The sequence below is a fragment of the Phalacrocorax carbo genome, chromosome 5, assembly GCF_963921805.1.
Source record: "Phalacrocorax carbo chromosome 5, bPhaCar2.1, whole genome shotgun sequence".
Lineage (NCBI taxonomy): Eukaryota > Metazoa > Chordata > Aves > Suliformes > Phalacrocoracidae > Phalacrocorax > Phalacrocorax carbo.
The window spans coordinates 32,826,063-32,848,930 of NC_087517.1; the positions used below are offsets into that span (position 1 = coordinate 32,826,063).

The 22,868-nt window shown below is 36.3% G+C and overlaps 1 protein-coding gene across 6 annotated transcripts in view; it reads left to right on the forward strand.

Annotated features, from left to right (window-relative positions):
- The window catches only part of PGAP1 (post-GPI attachment to proteins inositol deacylase 1), a 45,668-nt gene that overhangs the window by 1,105 nt on the left and 21,695 nt on the right, over positions 1–22,868 (forward strand). For 5 of the 6 annotated variants that reach the window (XR_010373043.1, XM_064451964.1, XM_064451963.1 and 2 more), the window contains exons 2-19: positions 3,797–3,950; positions 7,067–7,242; positions 7,878–8,049; positions 9,134–9,294; positions 10,908–10,960; positions 11,137–11,203; positions 12,308–12,413; positions 14,161–14,216; positions 14,294–14,377; positions 16,144–16,193; positions 17,585–17,636; positions 17,848–17,925; positions 19,391–19,466; positions 19,727–19,800; positions 19,893–19,944; positions 20,669–20,735; positions 21,521–21,629; positions 21,987–22,025. Coding sequence is in view for 5 of the 6 variants with exons in the window: in XM_064451963.1 (XP_064308033.1) it covers positions 3,797–3,950; positions 7,067–7,242; positions 7,878–8,049; positions 9,134–9,294; positions 10,908–10,960; positions 11,137–11,203; positions 12,308–12,413; positions 14,161–14,216; positions 14,294–14,377; positions 16,144–16,193; positions 17,585–17,636; positions 17,848–17,925; positions 19,391–19,466; positions 19,727–19,800; positions 19,893–19,944; positions 20,669–20,735; positions 21,521–21,629; positions 21,987–22,025 (1,626 nt within the window). In the remaining variant the exon portion in view is untranslated. The remainder of the gene's footprint in view (positions 1–3,796; positions 3,951–7,066; positions 7,243–7,877; positions 8,050–9,133; positions 9,295–10,907; positions 10,961–11,136; positions 11,204–12,307; positions 12,414–14,160; positions 14,217–14,293; positions 14,378–16,143; positions 16,194–17,584; positions 17,637–17,847; positions 17,926–19,390; positions 19,467–19,726; positions 19,801–19,892; positions 19,945–20,668; positions 20,736–21,520; positions 21,630–21,986; positions 22,026–22,868) is intronic. The other variant, XM_064451965.1, reaches the window with a different exon arrangement.

Here is a 22,868-nt window from a genome sequence, read left to right on the forward strand (position 1 = left end):
GGTCAAAAACTCACCCAAGCTTTTGCAAAGGGAAGAGGCTGTCCTCTGAGACCACTCACAGCACCGTTAGTGCCCAGGAGTTTGTCTTGTACTTCTTGGTACTTTTTGTGACTTTATAGAGTCTGAAGCAACTAATGTGTCAAGAAAATGAATAACTGAGATTCAAACATCAGTGTATTTCTCAAGCTAGTGACCAGCAGTGCAAAGTTTTCTTGGTGAGCACTTTGTACTCCCATACATTCTCCCCACAATATATGGGAGAACTTGTAAACCTTCCTGAAGTCCCTCTTGCTTTGCTAATGAAGCCTTTTAGAAATCTCTTTACAGACCTCTGAAATCCTTGGGTCAGTTTAAGAGGGAGGACTGCTAATGGAACTGTTGCTTTCCAGACACAGTATTATGACTTAATAGCAGGAAGATGTAAATATGTGAGTATATGTAGGTTCACTGCTAATACTGTATGCAGTTGTTAAAAAACAATTTCCTACTTTAATAGTTTTTACTACAGGATTTTCTGTCCTGGTAAAAGCAACCCAAAGCAGAATTTGTTGGCTCCTAAACATTCATTTAGCATTATCTAGGATATAATCTATGTTGGAAAAATGTTAATAATTTTAAATAAAATTCTGTTCTGAAGTAGGTTGTAAGCAAAATCTTAGTACCTAAATTGGTAATGAAGCAGCAAGGTAATTTTAACCTCGACGTAGTCACGTTAACCTACAAAGGAGAGCCTTGGTATAGCTACAAGGGTTGTTTTGTCAGTGCTGTAGGACAAAATTATTTAAGCAGCTATAAATACTTGAATATTACCTTGTAAGTTTTCAGATCTCTTAGCAGCAAAAACCTACTTCAGCTTCAATCTGAAGCCAACTAACTAAAGGCAAGCAACTAGCAAAATCTGTGTGATGTTGTTGACGATTGCCTGAAATTCTCATCTGCCACCATAGATCTCTTGTATTTACTTGTTATGTCAGGGCTTAAATTCTAAGCATCTTTAGGCAAGTGTGCTGGTGACAGGTGCAAGGCTTAAGGGTAAGCAGTGGTTCCATGCAGGAGGCGCAAGTCACAGCTGGCTGTATTGCCTCTCAGAATTTCTATTCCTTGAATAATCACTTTTACTGTGTGGAAACAGTACTTTTGCAGTCTGCGTTTGCTAAGGCATTATACTTTTCGAGTACCTCTTTATTGTTGGAGGCGTTGTTTCATTTTTAACGTCTTTGTAATGCTGGCATTGGTAGGAAGCCGCAAGGTAGGAATTTCAGGGGAAAGGTACCTGCCCTCCCTTCTGATTGGGTATCATGTTACAAAACAAATGACTATTTGAGCAGTTAAACGTAAGTCGTCTTATTTATTTTGTGTCTAACAGTGTGGATTAGCTCAAAGTCAAGCTAATACTAAGTAATGGAATCGATATGGATTATTTTTTTATTTCTTGTAATTAACCATCTTTTTTTTTTTTGCAGAAGTTGTAGAATTGCAGTATTTGAATATAACCTAACCTTGTCCTGTTCTGCTAAGCTTGTAAAGAATTTTGGAAGTTAGTAATGAGGACTCTTTCACATAGCCTAATTTCTTTGGGAACCAGGGTGAAAATTGAAGCCTGTATTGACATTGTAAAAAGTTACTGTAGCTCATTACAACCAATTATATAACCAGTGTCTTGGGAATTCTGAATTTAAAACCCCTGTCATGGAACATGAAAGTCTGTTTTGCTTTGGAGTGACACGTTGCCATTTTGTTAAAATATTTGAGCGCTGTGATTTACCCCAAAAAACCAGCACTTCGGTAGTACAATTCTCATGGATTGTGTAGGTGTTTGCTTTCGACGTGACCCAAAGAAAGGCAGCTTGTTAATTTTATGTTCTGTAAAAGTTTTTGAAAAGACAACAACCAGGAAGATACTGTGGAAGAACAGTTGATTTGATCCATCAAGAAGTCACATAAATACATCTTAATGGCACTTTTAGTTTAGTAATGGAAACTGATTAAGGGTTTTTTTGTCACAGAATTTTGAAAGCCTTTGAAAAAGGAGCAGTAGAAAGGAATGAGAAGGGGACAGTGAAGTGTCAGTGAAGTTGGAAAGGCGAGGTGATGGAGAAAAGGGAAAGAACATTGACAGGATGGTCTGAAGACATAAGCCCTGAATGAAGCTTAATTCTTCTTGTTCACAGTGAAGAAATTAAACGCACTCTCTCTCTCTCTGTGTGTATTTTATTATAATAAATGATATTATAAGTGTATATGTTATAGATTTTAATATATATATCAAACATTATACTAAGATGTTGCAAATAACCAATACGGCAAACAATTTGAAGGCTCAGGGAGAAAGGAAATAATCTTTAGCTAAGGAAAGACAGTGAAGAACACGGGAAGGGAAGGTATGTGTGTGGGCAGGGAATTAAAGTGAAATCTCCTTCACTGAAGATGCAGTTGAGAGAAACAACTGAAATATCCGAAAAAGAGATACTTCTATTTCAAGAAAGCAATTGAGACTTTAGAGAATGTGTCTGATACAAAGCTGAGTTTACTTTTGACCTTATTCTGTAGTTTCCTTAAAATATAAATTACACCTAATAAGTTTATTTTTTTAACTGTCTTATTTGTCTCTCAATTGTCGTAACATAAGTAATGAAATGCTAGGACAAGTGTATTTGCATTCATAGACGTTTTTAAAAATCTGCATCTTAAAACCTCAAAATTAGAAACCAACCAACCTCCATACAGGAGTTGATTATATGTTTTCTTGCTTACTACTTACTTGGTTTAGAGGAGTGTCATATGACTCTGAGACTCATAACTTACTAGTCTAAGACTTATTCATCACCTAGCCCTCAGGTTCAAAGATATTTTGTTCTTTGAGAATTTGTAATCCTGTGAATAAGTTATGTGATAGGTTAGCTGGTTAGTTGTTTGCTTCTTTGTTTGAATACAAGAAATATGGCCTTTTTTAAGATGACAATTGGCTCTGTAAATTGGATCCCGAGTTGTTACAAAAGTGGGTTGTTTGTCACTAGGCCACATAACCAACTCTGAAAACAACAACAAAAATAAAGCACCCAAAGTCTCATGGGTTTATTTTTTTAGACAAGCCATATTACAGTGGTTACTACTATTGTTTATATTCCCATTGCAGGTTACACCTCTGTGAAAATCCCCTCAGAGAATTCACGCTGCATCTGTGATTTACCCTGACATAATAGTTGTCATCTGGCAGTCACCTACATAACCCTGTTCTTGAGATTTAGCTTTGGTAGGAGGTGCAGTAGCACATCCTTGTTTTGAGTTATGTGGTATTGGAAAGAATTCCACAACCATTCAGGTGCAGTAGGCATAATTAGGATCACTAGTGTCCCAGTTTCTTCTCTCAGATTCTCATGTCCTAGGAGAAGTGGTTGGGTTTTGACATGCCTGCTCCCCCCCACCCCGCCACTTTCCCCTTCCTGTAGTGTAAGGCTAGGATTACTTTAGGAACGTGCAACTCTAAAACATACGTAATTGCATTAATTTGCAGCTTGTTTCAAAGACAGTTAAAGTTAATAGCTGTTTCAAGTAAATGCAGCCAGTCATTATGCCCAGTAATACCTACTTAAACAAAATATTTGGTACTTTATTTTGAATTATTTTTTTTTAAAACAAACCCCAGTCTTTCATTCTGTAGTCTTTAGACTGTAATTTAAAACAATATATAAAGCATAAGCCAGATCATTTAAATTACTGGATAGCCACTGGATATTTTCTTGTTTGTAACAATGTAGACAAGGTAATTTTTTTTTAAAAAAAACTTTTGCAACAGAAAATAAAATTACCCAAGAAAACAGCCAGACGATACCCAGCATATGAGCTCTATCTCTATGGGGAAGGGAACTACGCTGAAGAAAACAAGAATCTCCTTTTGACAGGAATTCCAGTTCTCTTTCTTCCTGGGAATGCTGGCAGTTACAAACAAGGTAAGCATTTAGCCGAGTTATAGATTTTTTTACAAAGAGCTCTCATATTTATACATTAGTTAATGGCAAGAAGTTTTCAGTTTGAAATAATATCAACAAAAGTCATAATGGTTGATCATATTGTGGTGTAGATATCCTTGTTAGTGTTCATGGTTAGTTTCAAGCAGTCAAAAGACTTCATTTTTGTTTGAACTTAGTTGACCAGTTGAGCTATAATATTTTTCTGTAGTAAGACTAACTTGAAATCCAGAACCCTGGCTGTGTTTTTGATTGCAAATGTCTGGTTGGTTTTGATTTGAACAATGTTTAGTGCAGTTATGCCAAATAAAAGAAGACCTGAATTTGATTAGAAGAAACTGAACAAGCTACCACCTGTGATGTGAAGTAATACGTGAAGTAACAGAAATAAGCATCATCTTGTGGCTTGCTCTGTAGCTTCATTATTTCCTACCTCTTTATGTAGTGGTGTTTTTTCTTTAGCAACCTCTTCTCACTTTACACATAGCTTGGTTTTGTGTTCCAGGTTATTCCCTCTTATGCTTCCAGACTCCAAAAGAAAAGAAGTTTTAAAGCATTCTTATTTTTCATTGTAAATACCAAAGTTAGTCGTTCGATGAACATGAAGTATTGTGTTTAAGTGTTTCTTCAGGTATCCAGTATTCCTTCCAGGCTGGGTTTGTCAGACCATTATTTTTGTTTTCTAAAATGTGCTTTGAAACAGTTGGCAATGCTCTTACAATGTTAGCAAAATTGATGTCTATGTATGGGGAAAACCACCAACAGTCTAAACCCTGATGTTTTACTGTAATAATTTTTCCTTCTGTTTGCACTGAACTTGATTATTAAATTATCTGATTTCAGAGAGCCTTTACAAAGTTATTTTCTTTGAGAACATACCCACTTAGCTTATATCCAAGTAAAATATTTTACTAACTCCTACTTCCAGAAAACGCATACAGACTTGCAGGCACAATAGTATCCAAAAAAGTTTACGAACATGATTATGAGAGATACCATATGGACTTTTGTAGTTGTGTATAAAGTATTGCAAATCTGTGAATTGAAATCTGTCTCTGGAAACACAGCAGTACATCACTATGGAGGAAATAAAATGGCAATTTCAGGATATGTTAGGAATCAGAAGGAAGTATATGAAGAAAAACCTAAACTAGGCGAGTAGAAGTACTACATGCTGTGGATATAATGTGCTACTTCAGATGAGTAAATATTTAAATATTTATTCTTAGTTTTGACAAGCTGATTTAGGAAGACTGGCAATAAGTCATACATGCCTTTTCCAAAATTTTTGTTAAAATACTTAATCAGTGGCTCAGAATAGGGTTTTTTTTGTTTGTTTTATTATGGAACTTATGAAAATTTTGTTCAGAATTTTTTGTGGGATAACGCACTTTAATTCTGATACCTAGATGAGCAGAGAACGTGTTGCTGTTGTTATTTCATACGTGTTTAAAATATATTCATATTTGCCGAGCAATGCAGACAGAACTGCTGCTGCCACCTTTTCTGGGATTGTTATTTTACAGGCACTTCTGAAACATGTCAATTTATCTTTCATGGGCACTAAAATGAACCATTTAAAATGTACAAAATTGAGACTTTGAGTAAAAGATGGTGTCTGGTTTAATTGTTGGGAATGAATGTGAGATTGGGAGAACTGAGATCCTGAGTTCTATTTAGGAACCTGTCACACACTTGCCTTGTCATCTTTGGCAATATTCTTGTTCCTTTTACCATGACCTCCAGGGTGTAAAGTTGTGATGAGATACTTGATCTTTTAAATACTTTTTAGGTCTTTTCAAACCATTTTGGCTATGTTCTTACTGCTTATTAGCTTTAGATAGAATTGGTGAAATGACTGACTACAAATTAGATTTATAGTTTTCATCATGCTGATAATACCTGTTTGAGTTTTTGAACACAAAGTATTTCATAAATATTATTTTCTCATTTCATGAGATTTGCTGAAATTTGTTTGGTATGTGAATTTCTATAACAAACTTTTCCAAGAAGGAGGATTCTGCAGGCTGCAGATTTCTGAAACTGTTGCACTCTAGAAGAATCTTGCTTCTGTGTGCTGGATTTGGGCAGACCTTTCTGGCAATCATTAGTCACTTTATATACTCACTTTTGGGACTTTCTGTTTTATTTTCTTCTTTCCCTCCCATGCTTGTTTATTTGCAGCTGTCGCTGTTCCCATCCTGCCATGTCTTCATGGAAATGCGGGGACAATTTGCCTTAGAAGGCTGCATTAGATAGCAGCTGGGGTTAGATGGAGAAGATGGGTCAGAAGCAAGACCTTGTAAACAGAACACTTTCTCTCTCAAGATTTTAGGAGGAAAAGTGTCGTTTAGGGTTTGGCTTTCCAATCCCCCACACATATCTTGGTGGTATTTGAGAACATTGTCCTAGAGTTGATGGTCTTCAAAGCAATTTCAGGAGAGCCTAGCAGTAGCAATGCCTCTAGAGTTGAAGCCAAGAATGCTCGTTATGCCTTCTTGTCCTAGTGGCAGTAAGAAGGTGCACGTGAGATGAGAAAAGCAGCCCTCAGCTGGAGGAACATAATCCTTGATCTTGTATAATTTCCCCCCACTTAAAATATCTCTATAGTCAGCAGTAAGCTAAGGCGCATGGTTAACTGTCATAAGTATACTATGCAGCTCTTGGTAACTCATTCCAAACTTTCTTTTCGTCTAACCAGGCTTGTTCTTTTCCACATTCTTCCATAAGCTCTTGTTAGGATGTGTTTACCAATATTTTCTTTTAATCAGGGGGATTCTTATAAAAATAGGAAATAATTATTTCTTTTCTCATTTTACAATTCTGTTCTGGCAGTGGCTGGCTGATACTTTTGTTATGATTATTTATATCTTAAAATCTGTTCTTGTATAAGAAGTGTGATTGCATATTAGAAAAGATATTTGCTTTTGGATGTCTTTTTCATCCTATTTTTACTTTTATAAATGACTTGAGATGAACAATGAATTTAAGATAACATTTGTTTCTTAAGATAATATATATTTATGTGTATGTCTCCTAATGTCAGTGCTAAGCAGTGACTATTAGACTGTTCTAACTGATGTGGTTTGTTTTCCTAGTACGTTCCCTTGGCTCCATTGCACTTAGAAAAGCAGAAGATGTTGACTTCAAGTATCATTTTAATTTCTTCAGTGTCAACTTTAATGAGGAGTTGGTTGCATTGTATGGTGGTAGTCTGCAACGACAGACCAAGTTTGTGCATGAATGCATAAAAGTAATTCTTAAATTGTACAGGGTAAGTAGTGACATATACTGAATAATGTACTTGCATTTCGGAATGGAATTCTGGGCTGCCTTTTCTGCTGGAAAACTGAAGAATGCTGAAAAAGGGAGGGAGACTTTATAATGTGTGTAGGTAATTAAATGTGATGATAGTGCAATAGAGAAGTGCTGTTCTTTAATAGAATTTAATGCTAGTGACAATCCCAGAGCCTTGGTATTAAATTCTATATTGTGTTTCTAAATAAATACTTCCATGCACAATGTATGCTTTTTTGTAGTAGAGATGTAAACTTTCCCTAGCTTATTAAAATATTAATATAGCATCACCTTATATCCAGTTTTCTCTAGGAAAGTTCTTCGATAGCCTATGTCCCTAAGAGTCTCAGAAATTAAAATAAGCTGAAGTTTCTTATGCTTACACAGGCTGTATATTATTCCCTTTTGAGCTGCAAACTTCACTTTGAGCATGTTTTTTGAGACAGCAATTACATTTATATTAATTTTGTAAACTTCTCAACCTGATACTAGTTAATATTGTCTTTGAGAGGACATAAGTTAATTTTGGGGGGGAAAAAAGTACATGAAGTATGATAACCATAGTTCTATGTCAAATCTATTTTTGATGTGTCTAATTGCTCTTTGCTTAAGGATCGAGAATTTGCACCGACCAGTGTTGCAATAGTAGGTCATTCCATGGGTGGTCTTGTGGCAAGAGCATTGCTTACTCTGAAGAATTTTAAGCCTGAACTTATAAACCTCCTCATTACGCAAGCCACACCTCATGTTGCGCCTGTAATGCCTTTAGACAAATATCTTACCGGTAAGTATTGCAGGTTATCTAATTACATTGTATTGCTTTACTGATCCTCTCAAGCACTGATAGGTGAGGTTCTTGCAGATCAACAGCAAAATGTGTTGTTTTGTTTACTGTAATGAATCTGTTCCTTTGTTACTCAAGTGGTTGTGTGAGAGCACTAGGATACTGAGAGAAAGTAACGTGTCATATAAAATGGATTACATGGACTTCAGCTTCTGTGCAGGGCCTGGAGCTCTCAATAACTCCTAATTTTAGTAAACTGCAGAGTGTGTTGCTAAATTGGTAAGCTCTGCAGCGAATGACATTTTTTCTTTCTTTTTTGTAAAACTTGACCCCTGTAATGGCTTTCTTTAGGCAAATGAATTGCCTAAGTAGAGTTGCTAAATTTAATGTTTGTCATGTCTGAAGGTTGGGGGGCGAGAATATTGAATATAGATATAATTGTATATATGTTTACATAAAAGGTAGATCATATTTTTGCTCATTCAAATAAGTGTGGCACAAAAAATGAAGTATAATCACTATGCATGTACTATAGACTTCTTGAAAAGCCAGACTTGACTAGACTATACTGATGAAGCATATGCTCAGTGAGAATTATTCTGCTACTTGTAGATATTAAGGGAATTGGTAAAGGAAAGGGAATAGATGTTTATTTTCATTGTTCTCTGATTCTCTGTGGCACCCGAGAGGAGTGGATTATCTTTAGCTGCTGAATTGGTTTTATTGTGCTTGTATTAATTCTCCTTCCTACAATTGATTGCAGTGCAATCCTCCTGCAATTGAGTGCAGTCCTCCTTGCTGACTGTTTCTGGACTGTCAATGTCTTTAAAATAAATCTGTGGTTTCCTACTTAAACAATATATGTGCTCAGCTGATAGAGAAAGTATAAGTCTGTCTCTCTTTCCCAACTGCTACCTCCTTGGGCTTAAAACAATAGTTTTCCTTCCCTGTCTGAATCAAAAGTGATAATCAGAGCTTGAATGCCTCTAGGGGGGATTACAGGTTGGTTAAATGTTTCTATAGCTTTTTTGTATATCGAATAGACTTATGGGGAAATAGTGATTGATTTTAATATATTTTATAGATTTTTATACAGCTGTAAACAATCATTGGATTCTAAAGGCCCAAGATTTAAGAAATTTAACTACCCTTTCTGTGGCGGGAGGATTCAGAGATTACCAAGTTCGTTCAGGACTGGCTTTTCTACCAAGATTGAGTCAACATGACAGTGCCTTATCTGTTGTGGTAAAAAAGCAAACTATTTTTTTGGCTTTGCATGGAGCTATGTTAGATAGCTGTTTATGTGATGCATGTATTGGTGTCTAAGTATAGTCTATATGTGCAGCATAATGTAAGTAAATATGAAAATACTGCATGCGAAAACATAAAGTAGATAGTGTACGGTTATAAAACCATAAATAGCTGATGGAGTATAAATGAGTGTCCACTGGAAGAGGGTGTGTTGGGGTAGATTTCAGTCATCTACCACTTGGTATTCTGTCTTCTCACCACCTTCTTGCACCTTCTTAGTTTCAGAACTCAGGTCTTATTTTCCTGCATTTTTGCAAGAGATGTGTATGTGGAGACAGACAGATGTGCAGTGTCAGAGTAGACTGCTGATTTGATTATAAAAAGGCAGCATTGGCTTCGAGCCTTCTTTTTATAATTATTGATTTTCAAAGAATTTAGGAATAGAAAGAATCTGCTGGATCATCAAGTCCAGTCTTCTGCTTTTGCAGGTATCTTATCTCCTTCCAAAATTAATCAAGCAACATCATAGAAGCAGTTAGGTTTGTCATTCCATCTCCCCACCATCAACCTGTTCCCAACATGGAAGAACTGGAAAACACTCCTCAGTATGAAGAAACTTTGTAACTTCCAACTTCCATTTATTGCACAAGTCAGCTTTTAAATGTGATTGTTCTGACATCAACTTGAAATGTTATCTGAAGTAGTTGTTATTCCCATGGTGTTTACCTCCCTGTCCATTGTACAGAAAGCTGTCTATAAATAGTCTCAGTTCTGATTCTGCTAGGCTAAGAAGATTAACTCTGCATTCCCTTTGTCCTAGTAACCATTATCTGCATCTGCTCTACTTTCATTTCTCTTGAGTGTTGGTGACCAGAATTTTGCATGTAGTGGTACACATGTAGAGGTACCAGTTCTTTCTCATGGCTTTTTGGGTTTTGGTTTGTGGGTTTGGGGGGTTTGGTTTGGTTTTGGGGGTTGTTCTGTTGTTGTTTGGTTTGTTTTTTCCTTCCTGGCTGCAGTGTATTAAGAGTCCATAGCTTGCTTGAATCCAGTTGTGCAACTAGGTGATGAGCTCCATTTATGGGAGGTGTTTTTGATAGTATTGGTCCCTAAGATGCAATACATGCAGTACTTACACCACTTACACAAATGAATAGCTTCAGACTGTCCAGTTCTTTCTGCATGGTGTTCTGATGCTCCTTTCTGTTGAGGATGCCCTTGCTTTTCCAGCAGCAGCTTTGACTGGCATGCTTCTATTCTTGTGTGCCAGGATCACTTATTAAAGTAGTAATACTAGTCATAGAAGCAGTCTTTGAATAAATTTCGTTAAGTTTCCTCCATACCGTTATTTGCCCTTTCATCATTAGTCTCTGCTATCTAACATAGATAACTCAGTTGTTTCATTTTACAAGTCCTGCTTCAGCACTTGTAAGATTTCTGTCTGAGGAGGTCATTCTGTTGTACCCTAGTCCCTGAAAATCTTAAGATAAACACTATTCTTTTTAATAATTATGCAGATATGTTTAAATAAGGAGGAGAAAGGCTTGCTTAGAATTTTAGAATGTTGAATACTAACAAAATCTTAACTTTTTTCCTTCCTCAAACAGAGCTCAGCTGTGCCTAGAGCTTGGGCCTCAACTGACCATCTCTCCATAGTGTGGTAAGCTAATGGAACAAAGGTTAATTGACTGACCGTACATCCCTCTGTTCTCTACTGTTATCACATCGTACAATAGTTTAACTTCAGCGTAATATTATTATGATGTCTCTTCTGACCACTTTTACTCCCCATGATATTTCCTCTCCAGTTTTAATTTTACTTATTCTGTCTTCTAGGTGCAAAGAATTGATCCTGGCTACAATTAGAGCTTTTTTTGATCTCATAGATGAAAATACAAGGCAGGTTTGTATATGTGATGTCCTGTATATTTCCCCATCACACTTTCTTCTTCCATCCCAGAATGCTTAACCACGTGGACAAATACCACCGTATTATACAGAAGACTCCTTTTTGATTATTCAAAGTCATACTGAGAAAATTATTGCACCAGTCACTGAAAAGTCCGGTGTCTTTGTGTTGTCTGGCCAACATGTCAGAAATAATTAGGTGTTAACTCAGGTTTTATTATGGACTGTTTGATGCTTTATAACTTTGTGGTGTGTGGACTGAACTTCTCTTCCATAATGCCTCAAGTTTAGTTGACCTTGCACCAGGATGAACAAATTTTGCTAGCTGTGTGGCTTTGAATGTGACCTCTTAATGAGTGTTTGATTCACCTTCTCTGACTAGTACATAAAGAATGAAAAACTGGTAGTTTAACTCAGAGATATACTTCTCGAACTTACCCATGTGTTGTCATCATAGTGGGCAGCGCGTATTTGTGGTGTTCTTTTGTAAATAGCACTTACAAAAATAGCATGCAAGTAAAACACCAGCATGTTTGTTTGCCTCAAGCTACCATTATATGTTGCTAAATATTTATTTATCCTAGATAAATATCCTGCATTTTACTTTTTCAAAACTGCTCGAGAAATCTTCGATTGTACTCTGTCCTTTTCCTGAAATGTTATGCAGCAATAAACGTGAATTGGAATTAAGATCCCAGAGGTTGAAAAATACTTAAGAGCAGAGCCCCAGACACAGAAGAGGAAGGCTTCCAGGTGTTCTTTTTGAGGCTGTTTGGGGCAGACTTCTTGGCATGAAAAATGCATGTTTGTCTCTAAAGAAGGTTTAATAGAATGGTTTCCTTGCATTAAGAGTAGGCAAGGATATAAAACTCCTGAAAGTTTTAGCTAACCTTTATAACATCAGTGGGCTTTCTGTATTGCAGTGCTTGATTATTAATGGCATTTTACTTGTTCAGATTATTGAATTTAGAATAGAAAGTGTTGTGTGTCTTCCAACAATCTCTTCTGCCTCTCATCCGCAAAACTGTATTGCTAGTTCATATGATGACTGTAAATCATACAAATTGGTAAGATAAAATTTGACAATGTGCTCTTTTAGATAACTGAGGATCCGAAGAAGAGAATGTCTGTACTGAATCACCACTTTGTGAGACACCCTGCAAAGATATTTGAGGAAAATCCTGAAGCTTTTACAGAACTTGCAGGTGTGCAGCACTTTTCTTTTGAACAGGATTCAATGATCCTCCTTTGTTAATCTTCTCACTACCGAACTTCTGGAATACATTTTGTTCTTCAGACATTGCTAAAATGGTATATGGGTTATAGACCTAAACTATCAGCTTTTGTGTGGTTTCAGTACTAAATAGGTTAAAGGCGTAAGAGCAAAAATCTGTCACTTTTACGTGGCTTAGATTCTGGGGACAAGCAGGAGTCATATTTGCACCAGGGTGTCCAGTAGACAGTCTCAGAAATTGAGAATAGCTGGATGTCAAAAGTACAGTCTAATCTATGCTTATATCTCATGCTTGCAAGAGGGATAGTATGGGTGTTTGTAGAGCCATTATGTTAGTTTTATGCTGCTCATGGAAATACTGAATATTCAGATCTGCTTCATCAGTGATTTCCCTTTTTTTCATGACGTGGCAGGGTGAAATGGACTGCACACTAATGCTTTCCTTGTAACTGATAAGAATGCATAGTTAAAGGTGAGGAATTTTGACTGCATGGAGTCTTGGGAACTAAACAGAACTTTTGCAGGGCACAGGTGTATTTCTAGTTTTGCTGAAGCGGGCTGAACCATTTTATGAAAACCATTTCAGGAATTTTCTTAATGTAAGCTATTGCAGAAGTACTAAGGTAGCTTAAACTTTGGTGTCCAGTTTTGGCCACCCTGCGATAAGAAGGCTTTTAGGCATTGACATATACTGAAGTGAGTGAGGAGCAGAGGATCACAGAAATCGTTAGCTCCTGGGGTGTAGGACATGGGGGAGAGAGGCTGAGTGAACTGGGTTTTTTCACCCTAAAGAGAATGCTAAGGGGGATCCTGTTGCTGTCTTCAATTACCTGATGAAGGATTGGGGAGAAGGCAGAGCTCGATTTTTCTCAGAGGTGCGCAGTGATAACATGATAGGCAGTAGAGTCCAGTTACAACAGAAGAAATTCCAATTAGATATTAGGAAAAAGCACTTCACCAGGAGGGTGGTCAAACACTGGACCAGGTGCCCAAAGAGTTTGTGGAACTGGTTTGTTTGTTTGTCTGCCTTTTTTGGGGGGGGGTCACTTTTTAGCAATAAGGAGAAATAAGTTTAAATTGGATTTCACGTTTGCATCTCCCTATTTGTGGTGGTCCTCTTGACACTTATCTAAAGTTCTGTGATGAACTCACTCTAGTTACATAAAAGAAAGATACTAACCTTCTTGCATGACAATTTGCATTGTTTGTATCTCTGATCTCTACAGTATTCTGTCTTGCTCTTTTTCTCCAGACATATCTTTAAACGGCCATTGTTTTCTTGTACATGTTAGTCACTTCATTGTTGACTTGCTTCTGCACAAATTTCTGTATTGGTTTTCTTAGAAGGCTGACAGGAACAAAGATGGGGCTGTTTCTAATGTTGCCTCAGCTTTAACCGGTTGCTTACCCTGTAATTACTTCAGCATCATTCAGTTTCTTATTTGTTTTGTTGCCTTGAGAGCTTTGTTTCAAGATCCGTAGGGTTTTTATTTTACAGTTAACATGTAGTATTTGGTTTTGCTGTTTCTTGTGTAGCTGATGATAACTGTTGCATGTAATTCTAGGCAGTAGGCTGGAATACTGTTGATTAAAGCTTATAAAGTTTGTACGCATTTACAGATTAGAGATAAGAATTGGGCGATAAGTAAAAGGTAATATTTTGGAGATAAGGATAATAGTTCCTGAAGTGTGGCATATAAAAACATATTTATTTTTAGGACCTTTCATGTGGATTACAGTCAAAGCCTCAAAATGGACTTATTCGGTTTACAATGTAAGTAACGTTTTTTTCCTCATTGCGTTTTTATGTTTATTTTTTTACTGATGAGCAATTGTTTTTTTTCTTTTAAGGATTCTGATGGAAAATATTTCACATTTCCTCTTGCAAGCCACAGAAGATCATACAGTCATGTTTACTGTGAAAACACTATGTTGGTGAGAAAATACTTTAATGTCTGGAGTTTGTTTACAAAGCTGTATTTTTAAATTTAGATTTGCTGCAGTTTTAAGACAGTTTAATGAACAGTTGAAATTGCTGACATCCATTTACATTCACAGCCTAATACATTGTGTTAGATGTACTACCTGTTTTAGTATGTCACATTTAGTGTTCAAGAACTGAAACCTTCAATGCCACCTGAACCTCAAATGTTTTATTTTTGACTCTTATGGCTAGCCCCAGATTACTTTCTCCTTTAATTTAGTTCCATTCAGCATTGATGATTTTGAATTAAGAAGTTTTTTTTTTGTTTTGTTTTTAGTGCTGCCAGGATTTAGCTATACTTCTAATTTGGGAAACGTGTTTATAGGTTTGCTTTCCCATAATAAAACTTAAGTGAGCCTGAAAGGCTACCGAGATCTTCCACTAAGCAGTGGAAGTGAATGGAAGCCAGGGGAGAGAACAGTGCTTTCTCAGTTGTCTCCTCTATGGAGAGGAGAGGTGATGATGTGTATTTCTTATATTTTTAGCTCCAGACCCATAAATCCAGCCAAAATATTTTTGCAAATTTTTTAAAATATTTTTTGAAAGGAATGAATATAATCTCTTGGCAAACTGGAGATGGATATGTATGCTTTTCAGAACTATGTGAGTACTTCAGATTAGTGGCAAGAAAATTGAGATGCTTTCCCATTCTATTCTGCCTGTCCCTGTTTCCACTCCTCCCTTTACCAAAGAAGAGGTTCATACCACTATTGTGAAAAAAAGAGTGTATGTTCTCAGTGCTTTTCCTATTGTCCTTCCTAGTAGCACCCTCAGTATTTACATATTTGTTGTGATCTTAGTTGTGCTTTAATAGGGTAACTCTTGCCTTTGTTATAATATCTTAAAGACAGGGCTAGTACTGCTTGAAGAGGGGGAGGTACAGAACAATGTCTGAGATACTTGCATCATGGTGTTATCGCTTCAGAACCCTTAAATTCTTGAGGGGGGGAGCAGTAGAACATGAAAAGTCGACTACTTAGGATAGTACTTTGACATGTTTCCTTTAGTTAGAAAACATTAAACTCTAATAAAATGGAATTTTACATCGTATGTAAGGCAGACTTGTTTTTGAAGAGAAGTGATGAAAGTTTGTTTGCCTAACCTTATATTTGTTTTTAGAAAATGTATTGATTCATAACTATAAAAGGTGGCAAATGGAAGTTATCTAAAATGGTTTCTAGAAACCCCCACCTTTCACTCTTATGCTTCATCTTTCCATCCTTATAATTGTAATTCCAAGATTATGATGTCAGACTTCTAATGGAGGATATCACCTGCTGTTCACACCAAAGTTTGACTTCATTGTGAAATGAAGAAAAAAAAAAAAGTTGGTGGATATCTTTCATTATAAATAATTGAGGAAGTCTGAGGGAGACTGTTTTTATCATTTTCACTTCTACAGTTCGGCATTTGACATCCTTATGGAAGTTTGGTCACTATAGTGATAGCCACTGCAGACACACTTAGTAGAAGAGCAGTGAGATGAAGGTGGAAGTTTGTTACTCTTTTTAGTAAACTAATTGCACCAAGGCTCTACTGTCAGAGGATTTTCAGAACAGTTGCTGACATCTGGTGTACTGTTAGCATACAGAAATTTTGGACATGATTATCAGTATTAACTCCTGCATTGTTTGGAGTAAAGAATTGCTAATTTTAGTATATTTATAAATACATTCACATATAGGTAATGTACTGTTTCATGGTATTGACTTTACAGGACACAAGTAGCTGGATTTATGGCTGTATCAACAGTAACTCATCAATGTGGTAAGTAAAAACAGTTCCTGCTATTTATTCAAATGGATGTTCTAAGACTACATTTGAATTTAAAGCATCTAAAATCTCCTCCTCCTTAGGAAGGAAGAGTTTGGGAAGAAAAGTGAAATTCTTACTGTGAATAATTCATGCTTTCTGTATCACCAAGAAAACAGGAAAGAATAGGTTTTCTCAAAATTACTGCATGAATGCAGAATAAGAGAGGTGAACTTTTTCTTCTCTAAGCTATGTTTTTCACCTTCATAGCAGTGAAAAGTTTCTCTTTTGTGGATTACTAAACTGTGTTTTGTAGCATCTCTCTATAATCCTCTGACAGAAGGCATCAAACGTCACTCAAAGCCTTCAGAAGAGTGGTTTGAAGCATATATATATTTTTTAATTTCTTTCTTAGTTCATAATTGCTGTTGTCATATGAAATTTTTTTTGGAAGTGTGGGTGCTTTAGAGATTATTTGAATCAGATCATTACAACCATTACAAAATGGATTTAAAACACTGGCTTAGCTTACATTTGCAAAGTAAGCTCAAAGTAAATTCAGCCTACCCTTCAGATTAGGGAGAGTCTCCAGGTGGAATTGAGCTAGCATAGTATTTATCTGTTCTGGGATCTGTGCTGAGGTGTATAGTATAGCCACAGAGTCTTGCCTTCAGCTGATAGCCAGGTGTCATAATTACTTTCTCCTGATCCAAGGAGAAGTTGGATATTACTCTGTTGTATAACTTCTGATCATCATCAAGTGGAGGTTAGCCTCGTTCAGGACTTCTACCTAAAACCTCATCTATATAGTGGGTTTGCTGTGGACTGTGTCCTGAGGTCATGTAACACTATTTAGAGAAACAGAAGTATCCTGGTATTCTAAAAGCCATAACTTAAAATGACTGAATGAATGTTTTGCAGTTCAATGCATTAATGTAGGTACACACCATTTTAGAACTGCTGCAAGCTCTGTAGCGGCTAACAATTTTTGTTTTATATGGTATGCTTTAGATGTTCGCATAGGAGAAATTGGTACTTCTGACATTTAAAAGATGCTGAAAAACCCATGTGTTAATTCAATGCCAGTGCTCTTAGCTCATTTAAGAGTTTTCATCATATGTCTGAATTTGTGTGGCTAATAACTGCCGAATGAATGTTTTGTGTATGACAAAGTTAGAGCTTTGCTTAACTTGTATTTGCAAAAACAAGATTTGCAGTATCTGAAATTATTATAGTTAGATAAATTAATATGGTAGCTAACTGCAGTAGACCCAAACTTGTTTTCAATTCAAAACCCTGTAAATCTACATAAGGGGGAGAGAAAAGCTGGTATGTTAATCCACTGTCATAATGTAGTGCCTGCATAAGGAATATGCTCATCCTTAAATGTGCGTGGATTTTTACAGCCGGGAAGCTAATGATTTATCCTGGAGAGCTGAGCTTCTTCCAACCACTAAGGCAAGTATATTGTCCATAACTTGTAGAAGAGAGTGGTGTTTTGTGGGTTAGTTGCATGTCATGGGAGAAGGATCTGTTGTGTTTACAGCATTGGAACATGCAGTTGTAATCCAGAGGAAGGGGTGCAAGAGGTGGACATCTCGCAACTGGCAAGGGGCAAGCTACGAGTTATGTTCAGTAATGGCTTTTCTTTTTCTTTCTCTTTTTAAAGGTTGTAATACTGAAACTTCAGGACTATCCTTCTTTGTCCCACATTGTCATTCAGGTACCACCCACAGTTGGCAATAAGGTAAAAAAAAAAAATATATGCAGAAATTGCTTGCTTAATGTGTTCATAGCTTTCAGATGCTATGATGGAAGGAAAAGAAAGTATATTAAACATGTGCTAAGCTATTCTGAGAAACCATAGACCTAGGCTCCAGTGTGGTTTGAAGGTAACATTGTTACCTTCTGTAAGCTCAGAAACATTTTCATTTGATAAAATACCAAACACAAGGCATGAATAGTACCTGAAGCATACAAAGCAACAGTTTTCAAACCAGTTCTTAGAGTTCTTGTTAGAGGTTCTAATGTTATTCTTCCTTCTCTTTCTCAATATTCTGATTGCATTCCTGAATATTTATCTTGCTGAACAGTCAGTTCTTTTATCCAAGGGTAGTAGAGAATGTTGTAGATAATTGAAGACACCATATATGGATTCTGGGGAGCATGGTAGATACCTCTGCAAGCTCTGAGACCACAAATAATGTGGTAGACTGAGTTGTGCAGTTTGATAGTTCTGAATCTCACGGGTGAGTTGGATATCTTTTTGCATCAAGGCCTCTCAGGATCCCAGTAAGAGGAACACTTGCAGTGAATCTAAGCAGACTCTGTGTATTACCCAGCTGTGTCTGGCAGGCCTTTCTAGTGAGTCCTGAAAATGGCAGAACACTGAACTTGAATTTAAAGTCTAAGTAGATCTTACATTCCTTTCTGCAACACAAATACAGTCTCTGCATCTGTGGTATAATAATCCATGATGCAAGAAATTATTTGCAGCTGAAGTGATTCATAATGCTCACCTATGAGTGTATCTTCAGATAGTTGTGACAGAGATATCTTGCAGTTGCAGTAGTAATATACAATGTTCTGGATAAGTAAAAATAGATGAGAGATCACTTTGGACTGCAACTTAGCAGGTTACATTTCACGCGTTAAAACTTGGAAACTGCTTTTAAAAAGTAAACAAATGCTGGATTTACAATGGGATGGAAAAGAGTTTTCAAGTGAACTAAATACTTATTAAAGGTGGTACAACTCATTCCTGCTGGATACTTTGCTCTACTTTTGCATGATTAAACTTCAGGAGGCAAGCTAAAGGTACCTTTTGCCTAGGACATTCTATCCAGAGTTTGGACAAGTCACTCCTTTGCAACACCCCCTCCACCCCCACATTCCCCACCCCCAAAAAAAGATGTACCTGAGAAGGAGAGATGTGAACTGGATTCAAGTCATTCTCAGCTGTTTGAATAGCCTTTTGAAGGCTGTTGCAAATGTGTGAGAGTTGGAGGAACCTGGAAGTCATGCTTAAGCTACCCAAACATGTACTGCTGTGTACAGGAATAAACTACCTGCCAGTCTTTATCAGTGGAGTGTGGAGAGGTGGCTTCTCAGTATCTTGGACTCTGCCTGAGCCTTCAACAGAATTTAGCAAGTGCAAAGGCTTTATAGTCTTGTGCTTAATTTAGATCTGTATTTAATATCCTGAATTACAGTACACTTTGGACTGTGAATTCTTCAAAGATGATTCCAGAACAGTACAGCTTCCTGTAACACATCTTTTTTCATTTGGTAAGTATAGCATACTACTTTCGGAAGAAAACAGAAAACTATTATTACTAACATTTGGATAATAAATTTGCCTCAAAATGCCAGTTTTGTTTTTACTAAAGTTAATACTGCTTCTGTTAGACAATGAAATAAGAAATGTGAGGGTTTTGACTAACAAATGTAGAAGCACATAAGTCTCCTGGAAGCAAAAAAATATCTGAAGATGTAGTGAGTTCTTAAATAATTTTATCTAATATGTGAAAATAATACATCCTTTACAGGGTTTACTTCAAGCAAAATTCTATTAAATTCAAGTGGCTTACTTTACAATGTACAGCTCCAGCACTTCAACCAAGTAAGAATTCTACTTAATTTTTAAGCTAATGTAACCACTGTTTGGAGAATGTAAATTATTTTTTCTTTTTTTTTTTTTTGTTTTTAATGTAGATATATCAAGCTTTCAAAATTAATATAGAGAGCCACTGCCAATCACTCCAAGGTAAATATAAGTCTTCTAAAGTATGAATTTATAAAACAAAGCTTGCTGAAAATTCTCAAGACTGAAGCTGGTGAAAACAAAAGTCCTCTCATGCAATGAGTACTGTTACAGCAGTACTGTTATAATCTGCTCAAATGTATAATAGCTAATATCTCTCACTTTCTACTTTTTGTTACGAAGGATATCTTGAAGAAAATGTGGAATTAGTCCTCATATGTTTGTTTTTCTTACTTCCCAGCACAGGGAAGTTGAACTTTCAGTAGGATTCTGCATTATGTTGAAAATGTTTCTCAAGAATAGCACATTTGGCTAGGATTTTTATCCGCTAAATAGAGGATGCAAATTTGAATGGTGAGCTGCATAGGCTTAAACAGAATGGGATGCTAAAGGACTTGGTTTAAAAAAAAAAAAGTGATGGATTTATTAGCCTGAGGTTACAACCTTGTATTGAAAACCATAATTTTTCTCATAACTGTACTGCCTTTAAACATGGACGTCTTACTGTCTTGTTCTGTAACAGCGTGAGTTTAAAATAGTCATTTTTGTTCAATGCTAAATGCACTGATCTGCACTGCAATGTCAGTTGCAATGTCACTGCAAGCCCAGTGATTCTGTATAGTGATCTATATTCCACCTTTGTTTTACCTGCATTTTAGTTTTTGGAGGCAGTTGCCACATCATGTTCTTAATTAATTTTGTATTTTTAAATTCTGTTCCATTTCAGAAAGAAAACCTAGTGTTTACAGACTTCATATACCCTGGTCACATGAAGACTCAATAATTGTAGCAAAGTAAGGACTTCAACAATTATAACTTATTTCTTGATATGTTTCTAAGGAATGTTTGCATCCTGTTGTGGTAATATTTCTGACATGAGACAACTTCTCCAGTCTTAAGTTTTTGGCTTCTGCATCTTTTCCTCATTTACCTTTCTGCTCTTGTTGACAAAGTTGTTTTGACTTTTCCTCAGAATATCTACTAATTATTTGTTTAATAATTCCAACTAATTTCTTGAAAAGGAAGTCAGATGTGCTGGTCTGAAATTCTCAGCATAATCTTTGACCATCTCGTGAGTGGGGAATAGAAGCTGCTCTGGATGCTGGCTTCTTCCCGTAACCCAGGGTTTAGATCACATGGCAGCATGAAGTTGCTTCAGCAGTAGTCCTGACAAAATCAAATGATATGGCGTGAAATATGTGCCATTCATGAACCAGTTGAACAATCCCTTCCTCCCCGCTGCCCCCCGTAATTTCTAATAACGTAATACTTACAGGAAACTGAATTGTGTTTTTGCAAATCTGTCCCTCACATTGTTGTCACTCAGAATATTTACATGTTCTGTGAAGGAGTGTGTACACTATTGCTGAATTTGTCTGGTTTTTTTAGTACCATGCCCCTACCTCAGAGGATGTAGTAGTTTGTGATAGGATACACAAGTTCATTATACCATTTCGCTCATAAACTCATAAGTACTTGGTGTACTAGATCTGCTTTACGTGCATTTGTTGAAGAATAAAGCATGTTTGGCTTCTTTTGGTTATAAGGACAAAAATTACCAATTAAGTTGCTGTTTCAGAGTTCCGTCTTTTACTGAGATTTCTGCAAAACTGCATATTGCTCAGCCTCAAAATGACAACAGGGTTCCAGAGTTAAATATTTACTCTTCTTCAGACTGTCAGTATGAAGTGAGTAATACAGATTTATTTTATAGCTACTTTGCATTGCTGTATAATTTGTGCATAATTCAGTCTTTTAAAACATGTAGATAATTAGCCAAAATACTAAGCAAAGGCTGTTTAGCCTTTTTGTATATGTCGTGCATGTTACAAGTATTTTGCAACAGCTGGAGTAATATTGAAAGTTGGGCTATCATTTCTAAGGAGAACTTTAAAGCATTTGTTTTTAAAAAGCCACTAGTAAGCTGTTGTACATGTTAGTTATGGGATTGCTGTATTCTAATACTTAAGTTGTCTTTTTAAACATATTCTCTACTTATGCTTACCATTGTATAAAATTATAGAATATTTCTTTTTTTAACCAAGGTAATTCTGAAGACGTCACTCTTGCAGGTTCTTGGGCAAGTAAGAACACTTCTTAGTACTAGATTCTTTTTCATGTCAGTAGCATCTATAGAAGTTTTCCCTTCCTCCTTTCCCTACTATGGCACTTCAAATTCCTTCTCAATGCCAAGAGGAACACTGTTCAATGATCACTTAAAACCTTGTCACGTGGCAAGGCACCCCAGCCAGATAAACATCAGGCCTCAGTTTTCAGAGGGGTGGAAGAGCATTCTAGCTCTAAAGAACTAATGTAAATGTCGAGCATTTGGCTTTGTGGTTAGCTGAATATCCATAAATGGATGATGCTGTGGGTCACTTTAACTTTCTTGCCTGATGAGTCAGTAGTATTAAAACTTTAGAATACATTTGGCTTCAACTAAAAGTTAGGGGGAAAAAAAAGTCTAAGTAGATCCATAGGCTCCTTTTCAACAAATTTTCTTTGGTTATCAGTGAAGAATACATTTCAACACTGGTATCAGTAAAAATAGACTAGCATCCTGCAGTTTCCTGATTCTAAAAAGTAATTAATTTGCAAGCACCTAAGTGTAGTGCTGGAGTATTACTGGCAAGTTTCTCTATTTGAACGTATGCATTTATGTCAAGGATTTTTTCATTGTTATTTTAGAAGAATTTGTGCGCTATTTGTATGTTAATCATGACTTTGGACAGTGGAAGCCAATTAAAACATACATGAAATTGCTTCAAAAAATTATTTGCCCAAAAGTATATATTAACCATATGCAGGTTTTTGCTTGTAAAGGGGCCTTTTAATTTTAAAATTTATTTTACTGAAACACCATTAATGCGCTACTGTATCCTTTTAATATTTGTCTTGACTGGGAAAAAAGCATTAATTTATAATTT